General features: G+C 40.7%; 3 protein-coding genes across 6 annotated transcripts in view; 2 read left to right on the top strand and 1 right to left on the bottom strand.

The window, feature by feature from the left end:
* Positions 1 to 345: 345 nt before the first annotated feature.
* LOC141767980 (inactive tyrosine-protein kinase PRAG1) lies at positions 346 to 8,175 on the bottom strand. The gene is made up of 4 exons (XM_074635816.1): positions 7,576 to 8,175; positions 5,885 to 6,036; positions 4,181 to 4,731; positions 346 to 2,655 (listed from the first exon to the last, which is right to left on the bottom strand). Exons 1-4 carry the CDS (start codon positions 7,638 to 7,640, stop codon positions 1,591 to 1,593), a joined length of 1,833 nt encoding a protein of 610 aa, XP_074491917.1. The 5' UTR covers positions 7,641 to 8,175; the 3' UTR covers positions 346 to 1,590.
* Positions 8,176 to 14,259: 6,084 nt separating this feature from the next.
* Positions 14,260 to 18,023, top strand: org (oogenesis-related gene). Its single transcript, XM_074635817.1, has 6 exons — positions 14,260 to 14,407; positions 14,494 to 14,568; positions 14,649 to 14,871; positions 17,269 to 17,426; positions 17,686 to 17,790; positions 17,889 to 18,023. Exons 1-6 carry the CDS (start codon positions 14,348 to 14,350, stop codon positions 17,934 to 17,936), a joined length of 669 nt encoding a protein of 222 aa, XP_074491918.1. The 5' UTR covers positions 14,260 to 14,347; the 3' UTR covers positions 17,937 to 18,023.
* Positions 18,024 to 21,838: 3,815 nt separating this feature from the next.
* The window catches only part of lingo3a (leucine rich repeat and Ig domain containing 3a), an 80,393-nt gene continuing 76,730 nt past the window's right edge, over positions 21,839 to 25,501 (top strand). For 3 of the 4 annotated variants that reach the window (XM_074635812.1, XM_074635815.1, XM_074635814.1), the window contains exon 1: positions 21,844 to 21,916. The gene's annotated coding sequence lies outside the window, so the exon portion shown is untranslated. Of the gene's footprint in view, positions 21,917 to 25,501 lie in introns of all 4 variants that reach the window. The other variant, XM_074635813.1, reaches the window with a different exon arrangement.

Below are 25,501 nucleotides of genomic sequence, written 5' to 3'. Positions count from 1 at the left end.
AAGAGAAGTCCATCCCTGGCTTTTGTTGCAGGAAACTGGATTATTTACACAATCAATGCATAACCTAGATAAGTTAATTTCAATCACAGTACATTACTTGCAAAACCCACCGGTTCCCAACCTGGGGGTCCCGACCCCCACTAGGGGTCTCCAAAGCTTCACAAGGGTTGTGAGGCCTTCTTGATTTTAAGGGGTGCAAGACAACTTTAAAAATAAATAAATAAAAATTCAGTTGTGAAATAAATGGAATGGAACGGAGGGGAGAGACATCTAGTGGTTGAATGTTATCAATAGCAGCTTTAAGAATAATCATACCGAGGAGTCAGTGAGGAGAAACAAGACAACTTTAGCACAATTCTTTATATGGTATGGTGTCTTAAAGCCCCTGAGAGCACAGAGAAATACAGACATTTCATGAAATAACAAACTTAAAACTTTGGCAGAAAATAGTTTGTTCATGTACAATTGCATCACTTATAGTAAGTGGCTGATTGAGAAAATAAATTTTTAGGACCCTTCATGATTCTTATTATTAAAGCAACAAATATTCAAAGTGCAGCATTTTGTTAGATCAATTTTACGTTATGAAGAGCAGTATATTATTGTAATAATTGTTTTTTTTAAAAAAGCAGGAAGGATGGAAATGGCATTGAGCCCAATCAAATGCACAATCTGAGGCCCCGTTTCCACCACAGGAGCTTTCCCCCAGAACTAAGAACCTTTTGAGGAACTCATTGCATTTCGACCGCAGGGACCAGGGTCTAAATTAAGTTCCGGGGCCTTTTTACCCCCTAAAGAGGCCCTGGTCGGGGGTGTTGTACTTTCTGAAAGTACAGGAACTTTCGGGGCGAAGTTTGCAGAGATGACCGTCGCTGATCGGTCAAACACTCACACAGCGCCGCTGCTTCAGCGGCTTCAACTCATGTACCGCTTCATTCATAAACAAGGAAGTACTCTAGTATCGATTTAGAACGAGGGGAGAACATTTCTCTTTGTTTCATAACATTGAAAGTAAAGTTAGGCTCTGCTGTTGGCCTACCGACTTAAAAAAGACGGTTAGAAGAGAGACACGTAGCACGGTGGTGCTGTGAATGAGAGTTAGAAAAGTTATTTTCTGATTGTTTCACGGCGGTTACGTTATAAAGTACAAATAAATACAATCAAACACTCAACAAATGATTTACTGTGGAGACAGACGCTCTTAGTTTAATTTTTCTCCACTGTGTTCCATTCATATCCAACGAGCATCATATCAGTAAATATGCAGTAGTAAATATCGATGTCGCAGTGAGACGAAACCTAATGTTTATTTTTTTCCAACGTGTTTTTTAGATAAAACCAACACACTGAACTGCGGGCTGCAGACTGTGTTTACTGCTGTGATCACCAGCAGTCCTCGTCACATGTCATGTTGCTTTTTCATACATAAGATACAAGACTAATTTGCCTAAACTTCGCAGGTCTTTAGACCGTGGTGGAAACGCACACAACAGTGGGCTGAAGGAACCTTTTTGTTCCGGGAACTTTTGGTGGAAACACAGCTTTAGTGTATTTTTGACCATAATACAGACCGACAGTTAACTTTTTACTTCAAGATGGACTCTCCATATTGAGAGCGAGCCATAGCTGACTGCTCATGCTCACAACTGTCTCAGGGTCTGTAAACGACAGGTATTGCAGGCCCATGCAGTCCTCCCAATCGAGAGCAGACTGATCCTGGATCGGCCCTCTCTCTGCCAGCTTCATCACCAGCAGGGCTCGCTTCACTGTCAGCCAGTTGTGCACAGCGGTGGTCATCGAGCCTCTGTGATTGAAGAGTGGGAAACGTGGCCCAAAGAGGAGCACCTGGAGCATGGCCACCATGTCGGTCATCTGTGGCCCGTTGCTCTCAGTCTGCAGCGCAGAGGCCAGATAGAGAAGCCCCCTTAGGTATGAGGACTTGGAGCCCAGAGGTGTCACACTCTCTCGTGAGTGGAGGCAGTATTGAATTAGGGCTCCAATCTGGGATTTGATGTAGGTGAGGGGGTGATGTACAGACAGAGCACATGATAGCGGGGTTAACACCACACGAGGGGAACCGTGTGTCCTCCATAACATCTGGATCTGTCCTTTTCTCTCTGTCTTTCCCCACTCCATTTCTTCTTTCCATCTGCTGGTGTTTGTTTCAGAAGCATCATGTTCTAGCTTGTTTTCTTCATTCTCCTTGTTGGGCCACACTAAAAAGATCCCCAGAGGTCTGAGCTCAGCTGCAGTGCCACTGATGTTGTACAGATGTTGTGAACCTGTTAATATCTGCAGCAACAGAGCACACACCTGTCTGTCATAATCCAGACAATCTGTGCTCTGCAGCGAGATGCTCTCCTGGACAAAGTCCTCTAGGGTGGTGTGTGGCAGGTCTCTCTCAACACTTGCTGAAAGTCCCCTCTGGAGGAAAGACTGAACTGAGAATAGATTCATGTTCATATGAGCTGTGGTGAACTCAGTGCTGCCTCCTCCTGGTGGTTTAGCAGCAGTGCAGTCTTGAGTGTGCAATATGCTGGAGTCATCTCTCAGGGTGTTGCTTCCTTGGAAATGAGCAATAACATGTTGCACATTGACATGTGATGGCTGGTGTTTGGTGTGAGCTGAGGAAGTTCCATCAGTCTGTTTGTGTACCTGGACAGAAAGACAGAAAACAGACACTCATGAGTGTTTCTGCAACTACGCTCACTTTGACTCTCCCAAATTAAAAAAAGGTGCACAAAATGATATATAGTGGTTAAGATTTTAATCTGTAACATGTTGATTTTTTATAGTTTTCATCATTTGTTCTTATACTAAATGTCCTGACTGCAACATTACAATAATGTCCATATTTTATACATTTGTTTTTTTTTAATTTCCATAATATTTTTAAGACAAATTTTTAAATACATTTTTGGTGCATTATTGTAAATATTGATATAAATTTTTTTTTTTTTAATAGGGGATTTCATGGTTTTCTTAACAGCCTGAAAATGTAGACTTTAAACCTAGATGTCAGTCTTTTTACACAAAAAAATATAAAATATGTTGTGTTTTTGACAAATATTGCAATCTAATGTCCTTACATTTTTGCTAATATTGCAGATAAATAGCAGCTAGCGAGGTCTACTACGTTGACTTTGACTCTTAGAATCTAATATACATACGTAATATTAAGTAATTTTTTAAATGTAGTTTAAAATACACAATTACTAAGCTGTATGGTAAGGACACACAATAGATACTTGAGAAGAAAAGATGATCTTAACCTTCTTTTTTATTGATCTCGAGGGTCACCTATGTGGTTGGCCCAACCTGTCATCCGTGTGCTCACTTCTGTTTCCTGGAAACTAGATTTGTTTGGCTTTGTTTGTTTGGTTTAATCACTTCCGGGGCGCGACGCTGTGAGCGACCCGTGGCCTTCAACAGTGTGAGGGCTGCTTTGTTTTTGCACATGCCAACCAAAGACAAACTTCTGCCTTTTGTACACGAAAAGCAGACCATAAAGTATTTTGTATTCTATTGAATAAATCTTTTACTATGGTATTTGTTCAGTGATGCAGCAAGGACTCAAAAGTGTGAGACAGGTGCATTTAGATGAAACAGATCATATAAATGATTAGTAAACAAAAAAATATTTGAATATGGTGTAAAGTAATCTGTATATGAAATAATTCTATTTGAAATGATGTCATATTATGATTGAATTAGCTCATTATACCTATCTCAACTTTTATGTCAAGATGTGTAATAACAATGTGTAGGCTATATATTTATCAAGCATTGCACTGCAAATGTGAACATAAATCCAAAATGTCATTGCTGGGACTTAAACATGTTTCAGAAACACCCTCATGCAGCTAAAGTCATAATAACCAAGACGGTGTTAAACATGAAGAAAGATGTCTAGCCTGGTCTTCCTGTTGCAGTTGTGACACCTGATGTCAGTTTAGAGGAAGTGTTTCTGATACCGCAAGTTGGTGTGACAGTTGCCAATCTCGATAAAGATCAGGTCTGTATTGAGTGCAATGTGCATGTCACTTTGTCTGCCCACAATTTTGAAGGGCAACGTGACTGCAAGTGAATATAGTGTACTGGAACAGAACATTTGAATGCATCATGCATTATCACACAGAACATGCTGTAAACTAGGTGGAGTGAATAAAAGTAACATTACCCTTAAACCAAGCATCCTCCCTGGGAGCTTGGGGCTGTGCACGCTGTAGTAAACCGTGTCTCCGATCTGCTTTGGCTCGCTGCCCTCAAAGAGCAGGAAATCCTGAGGCTGGTATGAGCTGACGTCCCTCTCCGTGGCCTCTCCCTGCAGCAGGATCCCAGCCTCCACGCTTAGCGCCATGCTCCTCAGAAAGAGTAGATGTCGATGCTGGATCCCCTGAGAAACAACCCTCTGGTCGTCAAATCTGCTGAAGAGGTAGGGCAGATGTTCGTCTGGGGTGTCAAAGGTCAGCTGGGAGAAGGACAGTAAGGGGACGGGGCTCCCGCTGACTGGTTTAAACTCTTCTGTCTCCTCTTGGAAGCAGGTGTCGGGTATGGGTGCCAGCATGTACAGGGGGTTGTCAAAGTTTTGAGGGTGTCTTTGGAGTGGAGACAGGGGAGAGAGATGGGGCACATTGGTGCCAGGGAGGGAGAGGGTGCGAGCTAACCTCTTCTTTGGAACAGGGGGCGGGGTGTCATCGGAGAAAAATCTCACCTGGTGTCGGGAGGGATCTGAGCAACACAGTGAGAGAGATTTAGGTCAGACAGCAAGAGCAATGAACATGCAACAGTTTGGAGAGTCTGCATCCACAGCCGAGTTACACTTGTCTGTATGAATAGTCTGCAAGTGCACCCGATTCGACTGTAATCAGGCCATTAAATAGGCGTTAGCAGTCGCTATAAGCACCATATATGGATGTATATAGATGTGAGTCATTAGGGACCTACTTCACCTACTACGTTGCAAAAGTGAAACTTAAAAGCAACACATTCTAACATGTAAAATTGAATAATATGTCACTTTTTGAACACAAACAAAAAGGCTTCTTCAGGTTTAGGCAACAAAACTACAACTTTTTTAGGTTTAGACAACAAGACTACAACTTCTTTAAGGTTTAGACAACAAAACAATATCTTCTTTAACTTTAGGCAATAAAACTAGAAAAAATTTAGGTTTAGACAACAAAACTACAACTTCTTTAGGTTTTGGCAAAAAAAACCTGAGTTAAGTTGTGGGAAAAACATTGTGTTTTGGGTTAAAATAATTATGAACACAGAGACAACTACCCATTGTTGGTTTCACACAGGGTGTGAACTCCGGTCTCCTGTGTTTTGTGTCCCATCCATCGTCCCTGACCTCTTATCCTTATGGAGTTTCACGTTGCCTATACTACAGCGCCTGACTTACGCTTCTGCTCCTGTCATGATTACTACGGTCGCTAGAGGTCTCTGTCGTCTTCTTTCATACCTTTTTTCAGTGATCTACCATGAGAATAGATGATAAAACCTACTAGTGGGTGTAGTAGGCCCCTATTGATCCACATCTATGGGGCTTATAGCGACTGATAACGCCTATTTATTAGACAACAGTCTCATCGGCTGGCAAGTCATTGTCATCTGCCTGTTATTGAAAGTAAGAGTTTCAGATGGTTACTTCCTCTCTTTCGGTTCTCACAAGAAAGACGAACTGAGAAGACTGAACCACACATTATTGTAAGGTATGTCTCTTCCCATCACACTGAGCTGTGTATACATCAGTGATGTTTCCAGAATTGGGGAACTACTTAACAGTAAATAATGCAGAAAGTTACATGACATTTGTGACATTTAGATCATGTGAGTAGTTTCGCTCACCTAAACTCACTTCATCATTCTGTGGACCTACCGTAGCGCTGGTGTATGGGGCACTGGGCTGCGTGACAATCAGTGGGTTCATCGAAGACGTCGTTGTGTGCGTAGTTTGGATGCTGGAGTCCGACAGGGCTGCTGAGCATCACGCAGTCAGACTCCATACTGGAGCATCTGGAGGAAAGACTCCTGTAGAAGAAGAAGATACACAGAATAACAAACACCATTTAAGTGCAGGGTTCTTGACATGACCAGGGTCATTCCTGTTATGCAACATCAGCCTCATGAAATAAGATGGATTTTTCTTTTCTTTTTTTAGCATTATGTAAGAATAGTGACACATTCATCTGTCAGGAAAACATATTGGCCAATCTCAGGCACTCCAATAATAATCCTTATGGGTAGACTGGTTTATACTGGTCTATAGACCTAACAAGGTGGAACATTTTGAGCTAAGTCAGCCATAGCTCTGTGAGTGATCCAGGTTTATCTAGCTAACCTTCTACACATAAACAGAGCTTTTATAACTATATCAAATGTTTTCAAAATGTTTTTGATTGGACCAACTTTCTTTATAATTTAGCCGAACAGGGTGGAACTTTAAGAGTGTGACAAACCGATTAACATCATGAAACATGGAGTGAAAGTTTATGCTCATCCTACTTTACTCCTTTGAGTTCTCTCCCCAAAACATTATTATCACCTCTTGAAATGTTCTTAATGGAACTGTAGTCTTTTTGTTTTTTTGGAGGGGGAGAACTACTAACTAACAGGGTGGAAAATGACTTCAGGGACAACGCAATTTATGATTTTTAGGTTGTAGCAGGCTCAGTTTTAAAGCTAGAGTGAAGATACTGGCATCATATGAAACTAGAAAAACCCAAGGAATCCATTGGTACCAACCTTGTCATACTAGCTTGTTGAGAAGGAGTTAAATAGTTAAATAACACTCCAAACTTACACTAAATTTTGGCGAAGAAAAATTTGCATAGCCATTTTCAAAGGGGTCCCTTGACCTCTGACCTCAAGATATGTGTACCTGTGAGGGTTTCTGGACAATATTTGTCATTGTTTTGTGTTGTTAATTGATTTCCTGTATTAAATATATACATACATTTGTATAAAGCAAACATATATGGTACATTTTGAACAGACAAAAAATTTATGATTATATAATATATATATACATACACATACATATATATATTATATTAATCACATTTTTTATCTATATAGATATATATCTATTATATGATGTTTTAACATGGCAATAAGTTAATTGAAGAATATTTTGCGCATTTTATAATTTTATGGCTTATAGTTCTTGTAGAAGTTGATTATTTTGCACTGGAGACATGCTAAAATCAAGCACAAGTACCACAAACGTAAAAAAAAAAAAAAAAAAGCATTTTTAATGTGCATTATTTTTTGTTTATGTTATAAAGAAGACCTTAATCTACAATTTAAGCCATTTGTTATAAATATTTGACATGTTTTAAAGAAAATATGAGGAAGTAATTCATGGGGACAGAAATGTTGCTGCATAATAGGGATGACCCACCAAATAAATTATATTTACATGAAATATCTGTGCAATCTACTTTTATCCTAATTAAGTAAGATCTTTTAATGAGGTTTATGTGATGATGGATTAGACCTAATTTAAACCCAATAAGAGAATCTGTAGAATAATCATGAACTTCTGAAGAGACAGTTTGTTGGTCTTACCTGTGCTGTTTGACAGGCAGCGCTGGTGGCTGTTCCTCCGCTCCGCTGCCAGGACCAGACGCCATCAGGAACCTACAAAGTTATAGCCTGTTCCTCGTCCTCTCTAACAGTTCACTGCTGCCACTGAACACAGTGTGTGTGCAGTTTACAGGTGGCTCACTCAGTGCCTCTCTGACATACTTCCCGTTTAGCTCAGTAACTCCCTCTGTCTCTTTTTCTCTGTGTCTTTCGCTCTCGTCTGTGCATGTTTTAAAGTGAATTTTCTGCTCTTGATATCTTTTGCATTAATCAGCCTGAGCTTGAGGTTGGAACCGGAAAAGTGGTGTCTGTTCTGAGGGTAAAACATTTCTCTGAGCTAACCTCAACTTTGACAGAACGGGGAAGAGCAGCTACAGCAAAGCCTCTTCATTTTGCACTCTCTTTCTCAGTTGATCTACATTCGCCATGTGTAGCCTCAGCATGAACTTCTCTCTCTTTTTGGATGATGCAGTTTGAGCCTTCACACATGCAATGCCCTCTGCAGGGCTCGATGCTCTCACGTAGGAGTGTTTGCTTTCACTGACTTTAAAGGAAAGGTTCCATATTTAAGCAGATAAAGACTGAGATGAGTTAACAAGTCAATATCTTGCACAACTGGGGGATTTTAGACAAATATTTATAGTTTCATTTAGTGAATGTAAATTAGGTATGACATGTAAATGATGACATATAAGGAACACCTCTTTTAGGAAGCATTACTATGAAAAATATCAAAGCCATCTGCTTGTGAGGGAAGCTGTGCAGTGCAATTTTTAAGTTAGTAACGCAAAGAAACGCTTCATCGATCTCTGCATAGAGAGCTCTTTTGCTCAGGTCAGAGGTCAGTCTTGCTGATGAAAATAGTTTTGATGGCAAAAAGTCATAATAATAAAATTATTTATTTATTTATTTTTGCATTTATTTTTAATTTATCTTATATTTATTTTTCATAAAAAAATAAAAGGGGCAATTAAAGAGAAGAGTAAATAAATAAGGGAATTAATACAAACATAAATAAATAAAGAAGCAAATTAAAACAGAAATATAAATTTATGTCACATTTTAGCAATTAATAAATGGCTACATTTATTTTTAATATTATGTTTGCCACATTTCATGATATATTTATTTATTGAGTATTTTTTTATTTGTTCATTCATTTTTTATTTTGGCAGGTTTATACCTCAATATTTGGTCATAAATCAAAATAAAGTGTTTGACAAATTGAAATTTTGACTTGATGATGGCGGATGGAAATCTATCTAATAGACAAATAAAAATGTGCACCTCTCGAGCTGCTGCTAGCATGGCTAAACATGCTGCCATAAATGGTGAATATGTGGAGAAATACAGCCTACGAAGCATCTTGAAATAATTAGGAGCATTAATATTCATAATCAACAAAGAAATCAGGTGTCACATCATATGATGTGAAGTGTGAGAAAAGCCTTATACATAAGTGTAAACCACTGACAATAAGTGACCCAATTTCAGATATCCTGATAGATGCAGTGACACCTGTGTGATGTCAGTGATACATAGAAAACAATTATATAATATTCTTATGTATGAGTGCTGTCATTATTTGTGCTGTTGTGCTACCTAGAGTCTATTATTGAGGCGGAGCATGCACTGCTGAAGTACTCGCATCCCAGAATGACTCACACATCATCTCTGTTAAACGGATGTCACACTATCAGTTCTGCTATATTTACACCACAACAGTCACCGTTTCATTGAAAAACATGATGACAATGTGTAAACACGTTGTGACTGACAATGATGTGAACCCCATTGTATTACCAAATCTAAAAACAGCCTAATAAGGAGCTTTGTCATAGAAAATCTGCTTCTTCAGGTGTAATGCTTCTCCCTATATGAATCAAAAAGAATCTGATTCATGTGAAAGGGATGTTAAGCACTTGATGGACAAATGTTTTACAGGGGAGAAAAGACAAACTGGTGATGTTCATCAAGCAAACATGTCAAATTCAAAATATGAAGAAGCCAATCATTGCTTTTGAGTTCTCTGTCAATATAACAAGAGAGAGCTACTACGACTACCGGACGCCAGTAAAATGCCTGCCTAAAAAGTGCCGTAAAAAAGTAAAAAAAGTAAAACAAAACTATGTATATTCTATTGCCACATTCTACTAAAATGGCCTGTGTTGAACAATAACATATTATATAAAATATAATAAGCGTTTTCCGTCCAAAATGGCGGCAACGGCTGTTGTAAAAAAATAAATAAAACAAAGTTTTGTCTATTTGCTTCTATGCTCTTTGCTTCTGTTGCTCCCTTTGCACTCAGCGGCTCACGTTACCGCAGTCTTGGAAAGGGAGGAGTGAGCGGAAGGGTACTCAGTTGGTTGTAATCTGCAACCACCACTAGATGCTGCCAAATCCTACACACTGCACCTTTAAGAGGCGCTGGATTATGTGTGTTACAATATTAACATTATATAAATATTTCATTTTTTAAATATCACGGTTATCGTCAATACCGGCATATTGCGACACCCCTAATCTATATACTGTGCATCAATTAGTCAACAGAAGTAGGTTGAGGTTGCCAGTTTATTGGAATAAATCCTACCATCAACATGAAGGTTTAGTATTTTGTATTTTGTTCACCCAATTTATATCATTGGGTTAGGGTCACTGACAGTAACTTAAATACTAGAAACACTTCTCAGTATAACTCAATACAGTTAAATACATTTTAATGGATCAAAATTACAAAACTCGATTTTTCTCTCTTTTTAAAGAATGCTGTTAGTGCTTTAAATGAGAGCGGAAACCCTTATTTGGCTTAAAGCATTCATGTAAATGGACTTATGTCATGCACATAAACAAACATGGCGAGTGATTATAAATTCAGTCACCTTATATTATCTATTCTTGTGTTCAGGGCCTCATTCTTGTGTTTTCATCACCCTCCACTTAGAGCCGAGCACTCTGCATTATAATGATATTCACACACTAAATATCAGTGTGTGGGAGTGTTGAGGTAGGCGGCTACGAAGAGGATGTATTAGCCGACCATCATTAAGGGGCCTCTCCACCGCAGCTCTTCATATGCTAAGGAGCAACAACTGCTCGGTTTCTCTGCCTTGAGGGGCGAATCAGCACACATTCATGCAAGTTTACAGTTCCGACTAACTGCGGAAACTCTACAGACGTATTCAACGAGGGGCTGAATAGGAGCAGACGGCTCGAGAGTGAGTGACATTTAAGATCCTGAAAGCGGTGGAGGAATTCATTAACCTTAAACCTTATGGCTGATGGGAAGTATTCACTCTCTGCCTGTTATGAGAATCTTAAAGGTGACCCTCCGTGCTCCTCAACAGAGTTGCAAAACAAACTTCTGGTAGACAAGAAACAACAACTTTGAAATAACATAAGACTGTGAAAGACTCAAACTAGGGCTGTCAAAGGTAACGAGATGATAACGTGTTAACGCAAAATTGTTTTAACGCCACTAATTTCTTTAACGCATAAACGCAATTCGATCTGTCGGAGGTTGTAGTGGGCTCAGTTTTAAAGCTAGAGAGGAGATCCTGGCATCATATGAAACTAAAAACCCAAGGAACCCATTGGTACCAACCATGTCATACTAGCTTGTCGCGAAAGAGGCTAAATAACGCTCCAAACGTACGCAACATTTTGGCGAGGAAAAACGGTCATAGCCGTTTTCAAAGGGGTTCCTTGACCTCTGACCTCAAGATATGTGAATGTAAATGGGTTCTATGGGTACCCACGAGTCTCCCCTTTACAGACATGCCCACTTTATGATAATCACATGCAGTTTGGGGCAAGTCATAGACAAGTCAGCACACTGACACACTGACAGCTGTTGTTGCCTGTTGGGCTTCAGTTTGCCATGTTATGATTTGAGCGTATTTCTTTATGCTAAATGCAGTACCTGTGAGGGTTTCTGGACAATATCTGTCATTGTTGTGTGTTGTTAATTGATTTCCAATAATAAATATATACATACATTTGCATAAAGCAGCATACTTGCCCACTCCCATGTTGATAAGAGTATTAAATACTTGACAAATCTCCCGATTGACAGCCCTAGCTCAAACATAACACACACAAAATCGCAGCAGTCTGTTGAAGTTGGTTTATTTTTTTAAAGTGACAATTGGTAAATTTTTCATGATTTTCACAGCTTAATCAAAGTGACATTTTTGTCTACTGACACAAGACAAAAACGTTGTATTTCATAAGGAAATTGATGGGAAATTTGACATGAATAAATGCACAATGTAAAGTTAAGTTGTATTAAAGCACGTGGCATTGTTACAAATCAGTCCCATGATTTCATTCCTAATGGCGGGAGGTGAAGTGTTTCCTTATGACCTCGTAGAAGCGGCGTTTGCGTTTGCCGTCTGGGTGTTTCGGCGTAGAAGAGGATGAAACTGTAGCGTTGATGGAGGAGGCAGAAGAAGCTTCTATCTCTCCCTTTACTGATTCTTTATTCTGTGAGTCTGTTAAGTCTTTAGATGCCCTCTTCTTGTCTCCTGACAGGTGAGAGGAGCTGCCTTTGTTGTCTACCGTCCTCGTCACTGGACAGGATGCAGTCTCCTCGTCCTTGTTTGAGCGCCGTAGCCCAGCTTGGCAGAGAAGAGCCTCCTCGCTGGCCATCTGTGGGCTCTGGCTCAAGGTGACGAAGCCGTACGGAGTGGTGACTTTGGTTAGGTGAGGCAGGGAGAGGGCGGCTCTGCTGGCGGGGTCCATGCAGTGCTGGGCCTCGGCGTCGGAGCAGGGATAGGACACTTCCCTCTGAAGAAGAGGTCTCCTCTGGGTGAAGGGGTCAGAGACACTGCGCTCAGCTCTGCGGTCTGACAGAACCAAACTGAATCCTGAGGATGATGAGGATGATGAGAGCGTGGAGCAAGCCGCCAGCGAGGCAGATAAAGATGACTCAGTCCCAGAACTCCCGACATCTGACTCTGCATCCTCTGTCTCTTTGTCCAGTGATCTTAAGCTGTTCTGCACAGACAGACTTGGTATAGTGAACTGTGGGATGCTGTCAGGTGTCAGGATATTTGGATAAACGCTCTCCCGGCTTGTCTGGAAGTCTGATCCAAAAGAGCACCCGAGGGACTTTGCACTGCTGGTGGCCCACAAGAGTGCACGGATCCCTGCGCTGCTGTGTCTGCGTGATGTAGAGAAATCATCTTTGGTTCCACTGCAAATAGCTCCGATGCTGAACGTCCTTGTGACTGTGTCCTTCTCCATCACTGTCTTTTAGTTGTAGATGGCAAGAGGACGGATGACAAGCAGCTTTTATACGTCCCTACTTCCCACAGTGACATCAACACATACGTAAATGTGATGAAAGCCAGAGGCGGAAATGGTTCCCAATTAGGGAGCTCGTCAAGTATGGAGGCATAATGATGGACCACTCTCTTAATAAACCTCTTCATATGCTAAGGAGCAGGCAGAGATGCAGCATCTCCCTGCGTCATGCCGCAACATGTTGCTAATTTTAGGGAACTAACCATTTAACTTAATGGTTTCGGATATACAGTATGTTTGCGGTTGCAGTAAGGCTGCAACTATTGACTATTTTCATTAATGATGAATCTGCTGATTATTTTTTTCTGTTAATACATTTATTGATTGGTCTGAAAATAGTGAATAAAGCCCATTGCACAAATTGTTTGTTTTGTTCAAAGTTATTCAATTTAGTGTATAGATTTACTATTCATTTACAGTCACATAAGACTGTTTTTTTGTATGTTCTGTTTGTTTTATTTTTGTTTGTATTATGGGGAATTCAGTGCTGTTTCTGTTTTGTCTGTATTATATCTATATGGTGTAAAATAATTTAAAAAAATAAATAATTAATAAAATAAGATAACACACTACCTTAAATTACATAACATTATGCCAATATTATTTGACTAACCTATAACTCTTAAGGATTGCCATTTAAGAAGGATATTCAAATTTAGTAGCCTAATGGCTTAATAAATATTATATTCTATTGTCATATTCTACTAATTCTACCATTCTGAACTTTAGTCTATTTTAAAAAAAAACTACCTCAGTTCTTATTCCGCATTATATTCAATATTTGACATTTCTTAATATCTATATCTCCTACATTTTATTATCGAGCACTGTATGACTTTTTGCACTATATTCACTTTTTTAATAGTCCCGTATCTCAGCTGTTACCCTGCACTATATTCATTGTTAACAGTTTTCTTCATCTCCTGGTATTTTTATATCTGGTAAATTTTGTATACTCTGTACCTTGTACTACTAACTTGTGCCTTTTCACTAACATGTTTTGCACTATGGAACTGTGATGCTGGAAACTTGAATTTCCCTCGGGATCAATAAAGTTACCATCTATCTATCTATCTATCTATCTATCTATCTATCTATCTATCTATCTATCTATCTATCTATCTATCTATCTATTAAAAATAAAATAAGCGTTTTCAGTCCAAAATGGAGGTAGCCGCCCTTGTCAAAAAAACACCCGAGTTTCGCCTCTTCCAAACTGGTCACGTGACCTCCATCTCGCGGCGTTTTGCAGGTTTAATTGACGGGATTCGTTCATTGGTTCGCTCTGATTGCAGCCAGGTGCATTCGTCCCTGTTGATTGGCTAAACAGGTGCAACTTCAGGGTACATTTCACCCTCCAGAACCAGCACACACACACACACACACACACAGAGACTGTAGTCCTTCAGCTCCTCTTCCTCACCTCAGATCCACCAGCAGCAGGATGACTTGTGAGATCCAGAGAGACTCCGTGGAGCTGCTGGAGCAGCCCGAAAACACTGAGGTAAAGGTGGACGAATCAAAGCTATAGTCTGTAGCAGTTTAGACTACAGGTTGTGGTAGTTCTCACGTGTCTTGTCTGCTCTGTAGGAGGAGCTGGTTGTGAGGAGAGACGGCGTGTTTCGCTTCTTGCTCCGCGGCATGTTCTGGCCCTTCAGCCTCGTGGTACGACCAGCTTGTTTACTAACTAACCTGTTTAGAGCTTTTACATGCAAACCTTTAAAGTGGCTTGTCTCACTTCACAGGGACGCACATACCGCGGGTTCTGGTGGGTGTTGGGTTACCGGCAGCAGGAGAAAGCGGCAGCAGCCGTCGGTCCATCGTCCTCCAGTCCAGCCCGGCAGAGCCTCGCCGGACGGAAGCGCCTCCACCGGGTCACCAGAGTCCTGCTCTCCATCCTGCCCCGCTGGATGCAGGGCGCTCTGGGCTACCCGGTGTCCAGCAGCATCGGCCGCTCACTCTCTCCAGGTGAGGCAGCTGATGATTTTCATTGAGTTTAACACTTTTTTATTTAATTTTCATTTTGTTTTTCCTTTATTTGGTTTTATTCAGACATTTGCAAAAACACTTAATTAGATACAAATATGAAGTGAACCAACTTTTCCACTTTTTACAATGAAATTATAGAACACACAGATGGAACATGGGGTGCTTTTCATGTGAAATAAGATACAATTAATAATAAAAAAATTAAACGAAAGAAGGGAGTTTTGGGGAAATATACTTTTTCAACTCCTTCCAAATTTAGTTTCTTGAAGCCTCATTGAGAAAGTAATTCCTTCCATTAAAAAGATTTCATAAATTACATCATACCAGTTCTCTGATGATGGGGGTATCTGGTTTAAGCCATTTCTTAGTAATTGCTTTTCTAGCAGCTACACTCAATATTCCAAATAAGTATTTTGTTTTAATATTTGTAGATGTTGAAAGTAGAAGACCAAACAGGAGTTTGTCCCACTTAAAAACTGTTTGTACCAAATATATAGTAACTAATTCTGTGTAAATCTTACGCCAAAAGGACTTTAGTTTTGGACAGGCCCAAAACAGGTGATAGTGGTTAGCTACCTGGTAGCCACAGTTCCCCCAGCAGCTGGAAGAGCCTGAATGATGAGACTTCTGAACAGGTGTAATAAAAAAAATCTAAGTCTTCCAGGTTGAGCTTGACATCTTCCATTTGAAATTCACAATATTGTAACCAACTTCTTCTGGAATGCAGCTTTTAGTTTTGCGGTCCCATTTTTGTTTTATGTAAGTGGTGCTTGCTATTTTGGCCTCCTGAAGTCCTCTATATATTCTTGAAATTACTTTAAGCCCCAAATCTGTTTTATAGGAACTTATAAAAACTTTCAATAGGTTGTTTTTGAATGCCTTGTGACTCTCTAACATAGAACTGTTTGTGTGATGGCGTACCTAAAGAAATCTAAAAGTCGCTATTATTTAACCCATATAGTCTTTTCAATGGCTGAAATTCAGTCAATGTCCCCTTGTTGAAAAAGGTACAGTTTGAGGAGAGGCCTCGATTAGCCCAACCCTTATAGCTTGCATCCAATTTAGAGTAACACTTTTCAATATTATTTTACATGTGTGGTTTCTCCATCAGGGGCCTGTAATATGAGCGACCAGTCATGTGTTTGCAGCACATGAAACTGATTTCAGAGGTTATGTTGAGTGACCCCTAACTTATCCAACACTTATGCATTTCAGATATCAATTGCTCTATTCTGGTAATTTAAATCAGTTTTAGTGGACAAAACTGATTTAACTGATCAGTTTAAATCGGTTAAACTGATTTAAACAATTATCCATTGTAAAGATGTTACAATGGATATTTATGTAGAATTTAAATTGGGGAAAACCAAAAGTACAGGCTACAACACTATAATTCTTAAGGTTATTAGAAGATATAAAAGGTTGACTAGAAACCAAAGGATTTGCAACAAATGTAATGCCAGTTATTTGGGAGACGAGTATCATATTAGAATGTAAACATAACTATAGAGGTATTTGCCAAAATATTATTTAAATCATCCATTTGTTTAAAGGGACTGACTGACTGTAACGAGAAACGTTATTGTCTCTGACCAAAACTCCGGTGTCTCCCCTGTTCCCTCCGGCCGCGGTCAGGAGGCTGAAGTGGGAAAAGCCAACACTAGGATCAGCAGTGATTCATGGAGAGACCTTTGTCTGGTCAGCTAACATTACTGCCAAGCAGGTGAAATATAGAGTGATATTGTGCTTTTAGCTGACGTGTGTCGCCTCACTGTTTTGCGCGGTTCTCGTTCATGTCTATGTAGAGCAAGCGCGAGCAACAGGACGCAGACTTTCGTTGACTTAACGGCCACAGGTGTCGCTGTTGACAAGCATTTCTGATTCTTACAAACAGTCCCTTAAGTTAATTTTGTTACTGCAATCGCATAAGACAAAAGTTATTTGTAAACTAGGTGCCTTTTTTGAAGAATGTTCTTCCTTTGTTTAAGTAACATATGTTGTACTTTAGCTATGCCGTGTGCCATTGTTTTGTTATACTTTGTTCTCCATACTATGTGATCTTGGTCCTGAGCCACATAACTAAATGAAATGAGAGAATTTAAGGCTTTTGAAAATGATGCTTACTTGTAGCACTAAGATAGTCTAGGTGAGGCTGATCAGTTTCTGACTGGGGAAAACACACCACTTCACTTAACAAATCTTTCAACTAGGTTTCTGTTACTAAGCAGGGCCAAAACATACCTTGGTCAAGGTATCCAACTCCACTGTAACAGTGCATAGCAGTAGTTTTGCAGTAGAAGTAGGATTTACTTTTTTCGAAAGGTATAAAATATTGTAGGGTCCTAATTTCTAAAAAATGCGCTTGTTTCCCAACAGAAATCCAAGTCTCTCCTACTAAACCTTGTGGAAAGGGCAGCAAGCGAAAGCAGGATGAGTTGGACGAGGAGGATGACGAGCAGAATCAGACCTGGGTGGAGGTGCTCCATCAGGAGCTCGCTGACGACGAAGGCCTCGAGGAAGATCCTAACTATGAGGTTAGTGCTCGGGTTTGAGGCAGCAAAATACCTCAAAGACATATGCTGTTTGGTGAAGATGTTGTCTCTAATCTGAAGGGACATGGAGGTATATCAGGGTTTTTATTCTCTACGTTACCACATGTTCAGTTTCGAGTGGTAATGTGTTCACACTTAAAAAATACTGAACACCTGCAATAAATCTTCTACTAAACTATTTAAACTCCTTTTGACACAACATGATGGTGCTGTCGTTATCCTAACGCTGACCGTCTCTCAGCCCAGTACCGTAGAGACTGAGAGTGAAGAGTACCGCTCGCACAACAGCACAGAAAGCGACATTGAGATTGAGGAGAAAGGCGTAGTCATTGAGGACGTGAACACGGTAAGATCCATGAAGGTGCAAAGTTTACGAAAAACAAAACGTGTGAATAATGTGGAGATGAGTGATGCACTTAACTTGACTTTGTTTTGTGTTTACAGGGTGTTGAGGTGTCCTCTCCATCTGAAGTCTGTAGCCTGGCTGTTTAATGTGTCATATTGACAAAATGTTGTATTGTTACAGTGTTTTTTGTATGTTTTATATATTAATTCAATAAAACTGTCCTTTTGCCTTGACATTGCTGTGTTCTCCCACTAGATGGCAGTAACGATTTTTCTATTTCACAACTGAGCAGACTCGAAGTGAGGAAATTAATGTTAATACCATTATTGGTATTTCATAGGTTTGTTTGAATGCAGCTGGTGCTAGTTCATTTCTAAAATGTTTGGTATTGCAGTATTTCTCAAATTATTCAACTTTGTGGTTCTAAAATGTTTAGTGGGTTTCTGGAACCAACTAATTTGACTACAGGAATAATATAATGCATGTTCACCAAATAATTGCTCTGCATTTGTTCCATTAAACTTGAGCTTTTTTTTTTTTTTTTGATCACCAGTGTGTTTATGCTTCCTGCATTAGGCAGATTACAGCTGTGCATGTGACCACTGCCACTAAGCATCTAAAAACAACCCTACACTAGAAGCGTGGAAGTCTTCATCACACAAAGCGCACACATCCTCATTAAGCTAAATGTCTAAATAGTCAAATCTGAAGTTTTTAAGATGCAGACTTTCAACCACTATTTGGCTCTAATGAATACGAGTAACTGAATTTACTGGAGCAAATAATCTCCCTACTGAAGGCTAACAAAATATAAGGTCACAAAGTTGCTTCTCGTACAATAAGTTTGCTGTTCAGAACAGCATTTAAGTATCTGTGTCCATTTTGAAGTCTGTAGTTCAGACCAAAGAAGCCATAATGAGACTGACGTAGAGTCAATATGTGCTAAGAACTGACTATAAAATAAAAGTGTGAGACAGGTTTAGGAGTAAATCATCAGAGGAGAATTGCTTCTGATGTACACAAATCCTTAAACTCTCCAAATGAAGCAGACCTCATTCACATTTGTCCAACAGTGTCTCATTTTGTAGTCTGATGTGCCAACAAAACATCAGCTTGTCTTTTAACAATCGTGTATTTGGCCTCAGAGAGCAGCGTTACATTCAACTAATATGTGACAGTTTTTTAATATAATCTTTTACATTTTCATCTCTAATGTAAATATATATGCATATATTATGTAGGGGTGATGGTGGATATGGACCAAGGTTAGAATAGTTTTGAATTTTCTATTTTATTTTAGTTGGTTTTCAGAGTGTTTGCAAGTTTTAGTTTAGTTTATTTTTCTCAGAAATGATTAGTTTTTATATGTTTAGTTTTACAGTAGTTTTTGTTCGGGCCAGGTATAATGTGTCAGAAGTAGCTACAGGAATGGCCTTAATGTTTAGTCTTTGCACTGTTAGTGTCCGATGTGAAGCAATTGCGGCATAGCGCCATCTCCTTGAAGGTCAAGTCCGTTCAGTTTCTGGGGTTCAATGTCATGGGAGTTTTTTTCTTTAGTGATATATTATAGCTATACATTTAAAACTGAAATGAATTTTGATTAATTTTTATTTGTATTCGTTTTGAACCAGGCAATATTGTTTCAGTTTAGTTTTTCTTAAAGAATATAGTTTTTATTTAGTTTCAGTTTGCTGACAATATTTTTCACTGCTTATTTCTGTTTCAGTTTAGTATAATAACCCTGATCTGGACAGCCAAACATATAAGTACTGTTGACTTGAAACCATATCACTGTGACAGTGGGTGAACCGCTGCTATTTTTGACTTTAAGCCTGCGACTTTCTGTTGTTTGACCCGAGTTCATCCAAGCAGTAAAGGAGTGTTTTCACAGCGCTCACCCTCCCGCCGAATATGTGCTGCAGGTGAGGGGTGAAGCTGCTACCCTGTGGCTCTCCTGATGACTGACATCAGGAGAGGATGTGGAGAGAGTAATCTTGTGCTGCCCACAGAGTCGTACCTCTTCTGTCCACCTGGCACACATGCAGTGTCTCTGTTCACTGCTGAGTGCGAGCTGTGTTTATGGGAGTAGGTGGCAGGCTGCTGTGAAGAGCCCCACGAAACCCTCTTGAAAATGACCTGAAACAGCGCTGCAATCAGCACCCGCTCTCCCACGCTGTAGCTGGAGCAGAGCAGATCAGGGTTATGAGATAATGCTGCTCTTTTGTGCATCAGACTGTTATTACTGCACATGCACAAGGTTTCTGCTGTTTAGATGCAAATTGTACACTTCAGGAAGAATGTGAGAGAGGAACCACTGTGTGTTATTATTGTTATCAAGGAAGTTAGAAGGGGAACTTCACAGATTTTAAACGTAAAGGTCGGTTTATTAGTCATGAGGAGTTCTCAGCCTGTGAAAACATTTGTATAACGTTCGCTGTGGCTCTGGAGGAGCTTCGTCACGTCTTAGATAATAGGGTTATCTCGGTTTGGAGACAGAAAAACCTGCGTTACAGAGTGGAAGTTTTGAATTTGAAAGACGTGGGTGTTTACCAAGCAGGGAACGTCTAATGAACAGATGCTATTGAGTTGCATTATGGTAAATGTAGGTTCCAGACCCATACTGGGGACTAAGGGACATCTGCTGCCTTTTTTTTCTGCAATTTTGACTATTCTTTTTTAATCTTGTGTGTTTATCCAACTGTATGAAAGTGCAATACTAAATCACTGTAACGCCCCCTTTAAAGGATCAGTGTGTAACATTTCAGGAGATCTATTAGCAGAAATGAAATATAATATTCATAATTATGTTTTCATTAGCGTATAATCACCTGAAACTAAGAATCGTTGTGTTTTCATTACCTTAGAATGAGCCGTTTATATCTACAAAGGGAGCGGGTCCTCTTCACGGAGTCCGCCATGTTGCTCCGTCATGTTTCTACAGTAGCCCAGAACGGACAAACAAAAACACTGAGGCTCACTCAAACTGCGGCAACATGAGCCTCAGAGTGCAAAACTGTGGCATCGCCAGCCGCCGTCTCACTTCCGTGGCTCCTAAAGTAGTGTTATTATGGAAAGTATGGCCTCTGAGCGAGGCGAACGGCGTTACCACGGTTTTGCACTCGGCGGCTCACGTTACCGCAGTCTAGGAAAGGGAGGAGTAAGCATAGGGGTACTCGGTTGGTTGCAATCTGCAACCACACCACTAGATGTCGCCAAATCCTACACACTGTACCTTTAAGACAGCAGTAAATGAAAGGCATGTGAAATAGCACACATAGTATGAGCCATACAGCATGTTTCTAGGAGAAAATAAGAATATAATATTTTAAAGTACTTTTAATTGAACTTTTATTTAACCAGGTAAGTCCCATTGAGATTAAGATCTAATTTTCAAGGGGACCCAACTACATGTCAATCGATTCAAATATCAATCACGATTAATCGCATGACCGTCCATAGTTAATAGTGACTCATCGCAAATTAATCACACATTTTTTATCTGTTCAAAATGTACCTTAAAGGAAGATTTGTCAAGTATTTAATGCTCCTTAACTTTGACAGCCCTAGAAATAATAATTACATAATACACAAGTTAAAAAAGCATTGTAGGTGCCATAATGTGGATTTCTAAAGTGAGTTGTATAATAGCCTTTTGATAAATGCTTCTTTCTGATACTTATACGTATACGTATACTTTTAAACTTCAGAGAGGTGTCTGAATTGCTGGCGTGTCTGTTGCAACCATAGCTAAATTACATAAAATATTGCCAACATAACAGGAAAGTCATCACCTCTGACTTTCTCAACAAACATTTAACATTATGAGATTCCTCAGACTGTATAGCGCTGTATGGTGTCTGAGTTAATTTGTTTGCTCTGTGTGTTTGCGTGATGAGAGTTCAGAGTTTAAATGAGACTAGATGTAATATAAGTGGGAAGTAATTCAGATGTTGACTCCGAGATGCAGCTTCCTTCAATTCAATTAACTCCTGAAAACACTTGAAGATGTTTTGACAGTGAACTTTGTCTCTCTCTCTTTTTTCTTTTCCTCTCAGATGTTTTTCACCTCCTGACGCTCAGGTGCAAAGGCAGCCGCCACCTCGCTGAAGCAGCAGAGCGCACACTGGTATGAATTAAATGCTTGATGTGTGTGTGTGTGTGTGTGTGTGTGTGTGTGTGTGTGTGTGTGTGTGTGTGTGTGTGTGTGGGAAGGGCAGCAGCAACAGCAGTGAGAGATGGATACAGAACAGGAACTGCTGGTCTCTGGGGGTTCTCGTGGCTGTCTGTACATTTGAAGGGTAGACTGCTCAGCGGAGGCAGCGATAGAGAGCATCGACCTCTGTCTCTGGTGTTTGTAGCCAGCTGGAGACCGCTTTTAAACCAAAAGAGCTCCGTCTTTGCCTTTCAACATGCAAGGTGAAACACAGAGTCTGGAAGGGGTTATAAATTTCATGCACAGTCCCAGGTGTGCTGCAGAAGAACAAAAGGCTGCCTGCCTCATGCGGTGAATGTTGTGGAGGTCTGTAATGGATGGCTGCATGCAGAGTGATGTGTTGAGATGATCAGTTTAGATGCAGGGTGGTTATGTTGCAGGCAGCAGGGGAGCTTCATATTATTTTTTGGCTGGACTGAAGAGGGCCAGCCCTACAAACATAAAAGTCTGTCACTGAGCGATGGAGTTACACGATTGGTCGGCCGAGTGTTGAAGTTTCCTCATTGGCTGTAGCTCCTCATTGCTTTTTGACAGTTACCTCTAGTCTTGTAAGGCAAGAGCCTGGAAGACGTTCAAATAGGCAGTAAAATAAAAACCCATGATTGGCATCGTCAAGGTAACGTGATATGTCGCCGCAAAGTGCTATCCCATTTGTATTTAGACCATTTCAAGCCCTTTGCAGCCTCAACTTTTTATCAGGTGTCGTCAGTCAAGTCCCTGAGGGTTCAGGGCTTAAGCCCTTAGGGGGGTCATTGGGATTGGGCCTGGCTCTAGAGAGAGCCATTTGCGTTTTTTACGTTACCTGAAGGCCACCTTAGTTCTCCAACACACTTCTGAAACTGCGGTAACGTGAGCCGCAGAGTGCAAGACCATACCAGCTGGCGTCTGACTTCTGTTGCTCCTAAAGTAGCGTTATTATGATAAGGATGACCTCTGAGTGAGGTGAACGGCGTTACCACGGTTTTGCACTCGGCGGCTCACGTTACCGCAGTCTTGGAAAGGGAGGAGTGAATGGAGGGGTACTCAGTTGGTTGCAGTCCTTTGTTTACCTTATTCAGGGGGACGTCTCAACGCAGCGCATCCCCTAATGTCCTCGCCAGACCTGGTGGGCCCGTACCGCTGGATTTAACATAGACATGACCACTGACTATTTGTGTAACAATTTAGCCACAAATTCACAGACTGATCATACACGGTCCAGACATATACTCGGTTTTGACATCTTACCTGATCCAAGTGAGCAACTCTAGTGTTGATGCAGCACAGATTGTTATAAAAAGCTCTCTGTCAACCACCCAGAGGCTGAACAGACACGCTGCAGAGCCACAACTAGGACTCGACATCGGCTTATTGTCACCTTGAATGAATGGCAGCAGGTGCCGGCTGCTCCCCAGACCCCCAAGTCTGACCTGCAGGCTATTATCTGCTGCATTACAATGTGACTCCGTAATGTCAGCCAACAAAAGAGCTCAAACTCACTCCCTTGCCTCTAGCTTTTCCACCGCAACCTGCTTTACCGCCCCCTCTTTACACGGTCATGCGGCGTGTTTCGCTTTACCTCCAGCCTAATGACCAGCTGTCCCCGTAGATTTCAGGAGCATCCATCATCCTCAGAGAAGTAGAGCAGGAAAAGAGGCATGAAAAATGAAGCAGACAGATGGAGCCCTCAGTTAGTCATACACTTTGATGCTGAGGACAGTGAGGCTTCTAAAGTAACCTGCATGGCAGTCCGATGTTGTGCAATCGATGTTGATTTAAGCACTGTGGAGTGAGTGGACTTCAGGGCACCGTCTCTCAAAAAATCAAGTTTTCAGAACAAGACAGAATCGAGTCAATCTGTTTTAGAGATAATTTGACAGCGTTTTTCATTTCCTTAATGTTGGTTTTATCTCTTCAAATAGTTTTACATGATAATCTGATGCCCTGAACTACCACAGACCAGCAGCTTATCCTCAAAGTCCCCCCTGAGCTACCCGGCAGCTTTACCTCAGCTTCTCATCTGGACGAGTGTATTTTACTTCTTACCGCGCTCCTTGATCAATCCAGCAGGATTTAAAGGCTTTGCTGCTATCTGTGATTGTGTTTGCCCTTGTCTGTGCGAAGGTCGCCAACACCTCTGACTCACAGAAGACTGTGCAGAGCTCTCAAAATGTGTTAGGTCAGCTCCTGCTGATGCCGAAGAGCAAATCCATTCACATTTTTATGATGCTGTTTTGAGACGCGGCCCAGAGACCGGCGAGGTTCGTAACAACCGGCGGAGCCGAGGCATTCAGACAAACCATTAGAACAGTTCAGTAAGTCAGACGGCTTGTAAATATTTATTTACAGTCAGGAGCTGCAGTGCATCTGATTTCTCTGACCTTCGACTCTCTCTTGTTTATTTTGTTCAATTCTGTCACTTTGGGTCTTTCTCATTTCCCCGATTTTGTGCCTCCTCGCTCCTCGCTCCTCTGGCTTGTGACCCGAAAATCAATCTCAGCGCTCCATCTTGAAGGACGTCCCAATTTCTAAAATGCATCTTGAGGAGAGAGGAGGCTTGCAGGAGGAGCTATGAGAGAGTGTGCACGGGGGTATTCTTTGCGGATGTCTTTTTGGCACCCCCCAGATAAAACAGGCGTGACACATTCTTGGAGAGAGGAGTGGTGGGAGTGGTCAAATGTCAATCATATAGGTCTCAACAAATAGCTGTATGACTTAAAGGTTCTTTTTGTGTGTTTTTGATTGCACTGTTTTCATAGTCAGCTTATGAAATTTATTTTTCAAGTTGAAATATGGAGCTTTTGCACATTGTTGCCCTCTGGTGGTGAGGTGGAAGATTGTTTGGAAGCTTGTTTGAATGAGCCACTTTTACTTTTAATACTTCAAGTACATTTTCCTGATTATACTTGCATACTTTTACTTAAGTACCTAGTAAAAGAGTATTTTCACATTGTAGTATCAGTATTTTTTACTTATTTTTATTTATGTAAAGGATCTGAATGCTTCCTCCACCACTGGAAGACTCGGGTCATGTTTACTCTGGTTATCAGGCTAATTCTGCCTGGGCTTTTGCTGATCTTGGTGTTTGCAAATGTAGACATGGTGTGAAACCATTCCCAGGGCGGCAAATACCGAGGCCTTGTCACGGCCGTCAGCGTGTGATACCGCCGCACAAGGCACCCTTTAGCACCAGTATGAGACTGACCGGGCTGTCCATTAACTATAATGTAAACCCATCCACGGCAACAGCTCAGGGAAAGTGCGCTGGGAGAGTGGTTACGTAGTTTGAAGAGCAAAGAGACACGACGGCTTTCATCCAGGAGACCGGTGTCCCATGCGTTAAGTTTCACTTTCACGTTACAATCTGCTGTTCGTTCGTGTCCCGTGTTCACAATATTCAGTGTCATTTTCACTGTGCAAATGTAGTAGTTTTAAGCCCGACCATGTAGTTTTTTCCTAAAAACAAAGTGGTTTTGTTGCCTAAACCTATAGTAAAGGGGTGTGATAAAGCGGCGGCAT

This window comes from Sebastes fasciatus, chromosome 5, assembly GCF_043250625.1.
Source record: "Sebastes fasciatus isolate fSebFas1 chromosome 5, fSebFas1.pri, whole genome shotgun sequence".
Lineage (NCBI taxonomy): Eukaryota > Metazoa > Chordata > Actinopteri > Perciformes > Sebastidae > Sebastes > Sebastes fasciatus.
The sequence above is the reverse complement of the archived record's forward strand: the minus strand, read 5'-3'. Positions and strand labels throughout refer to the sequence as shown.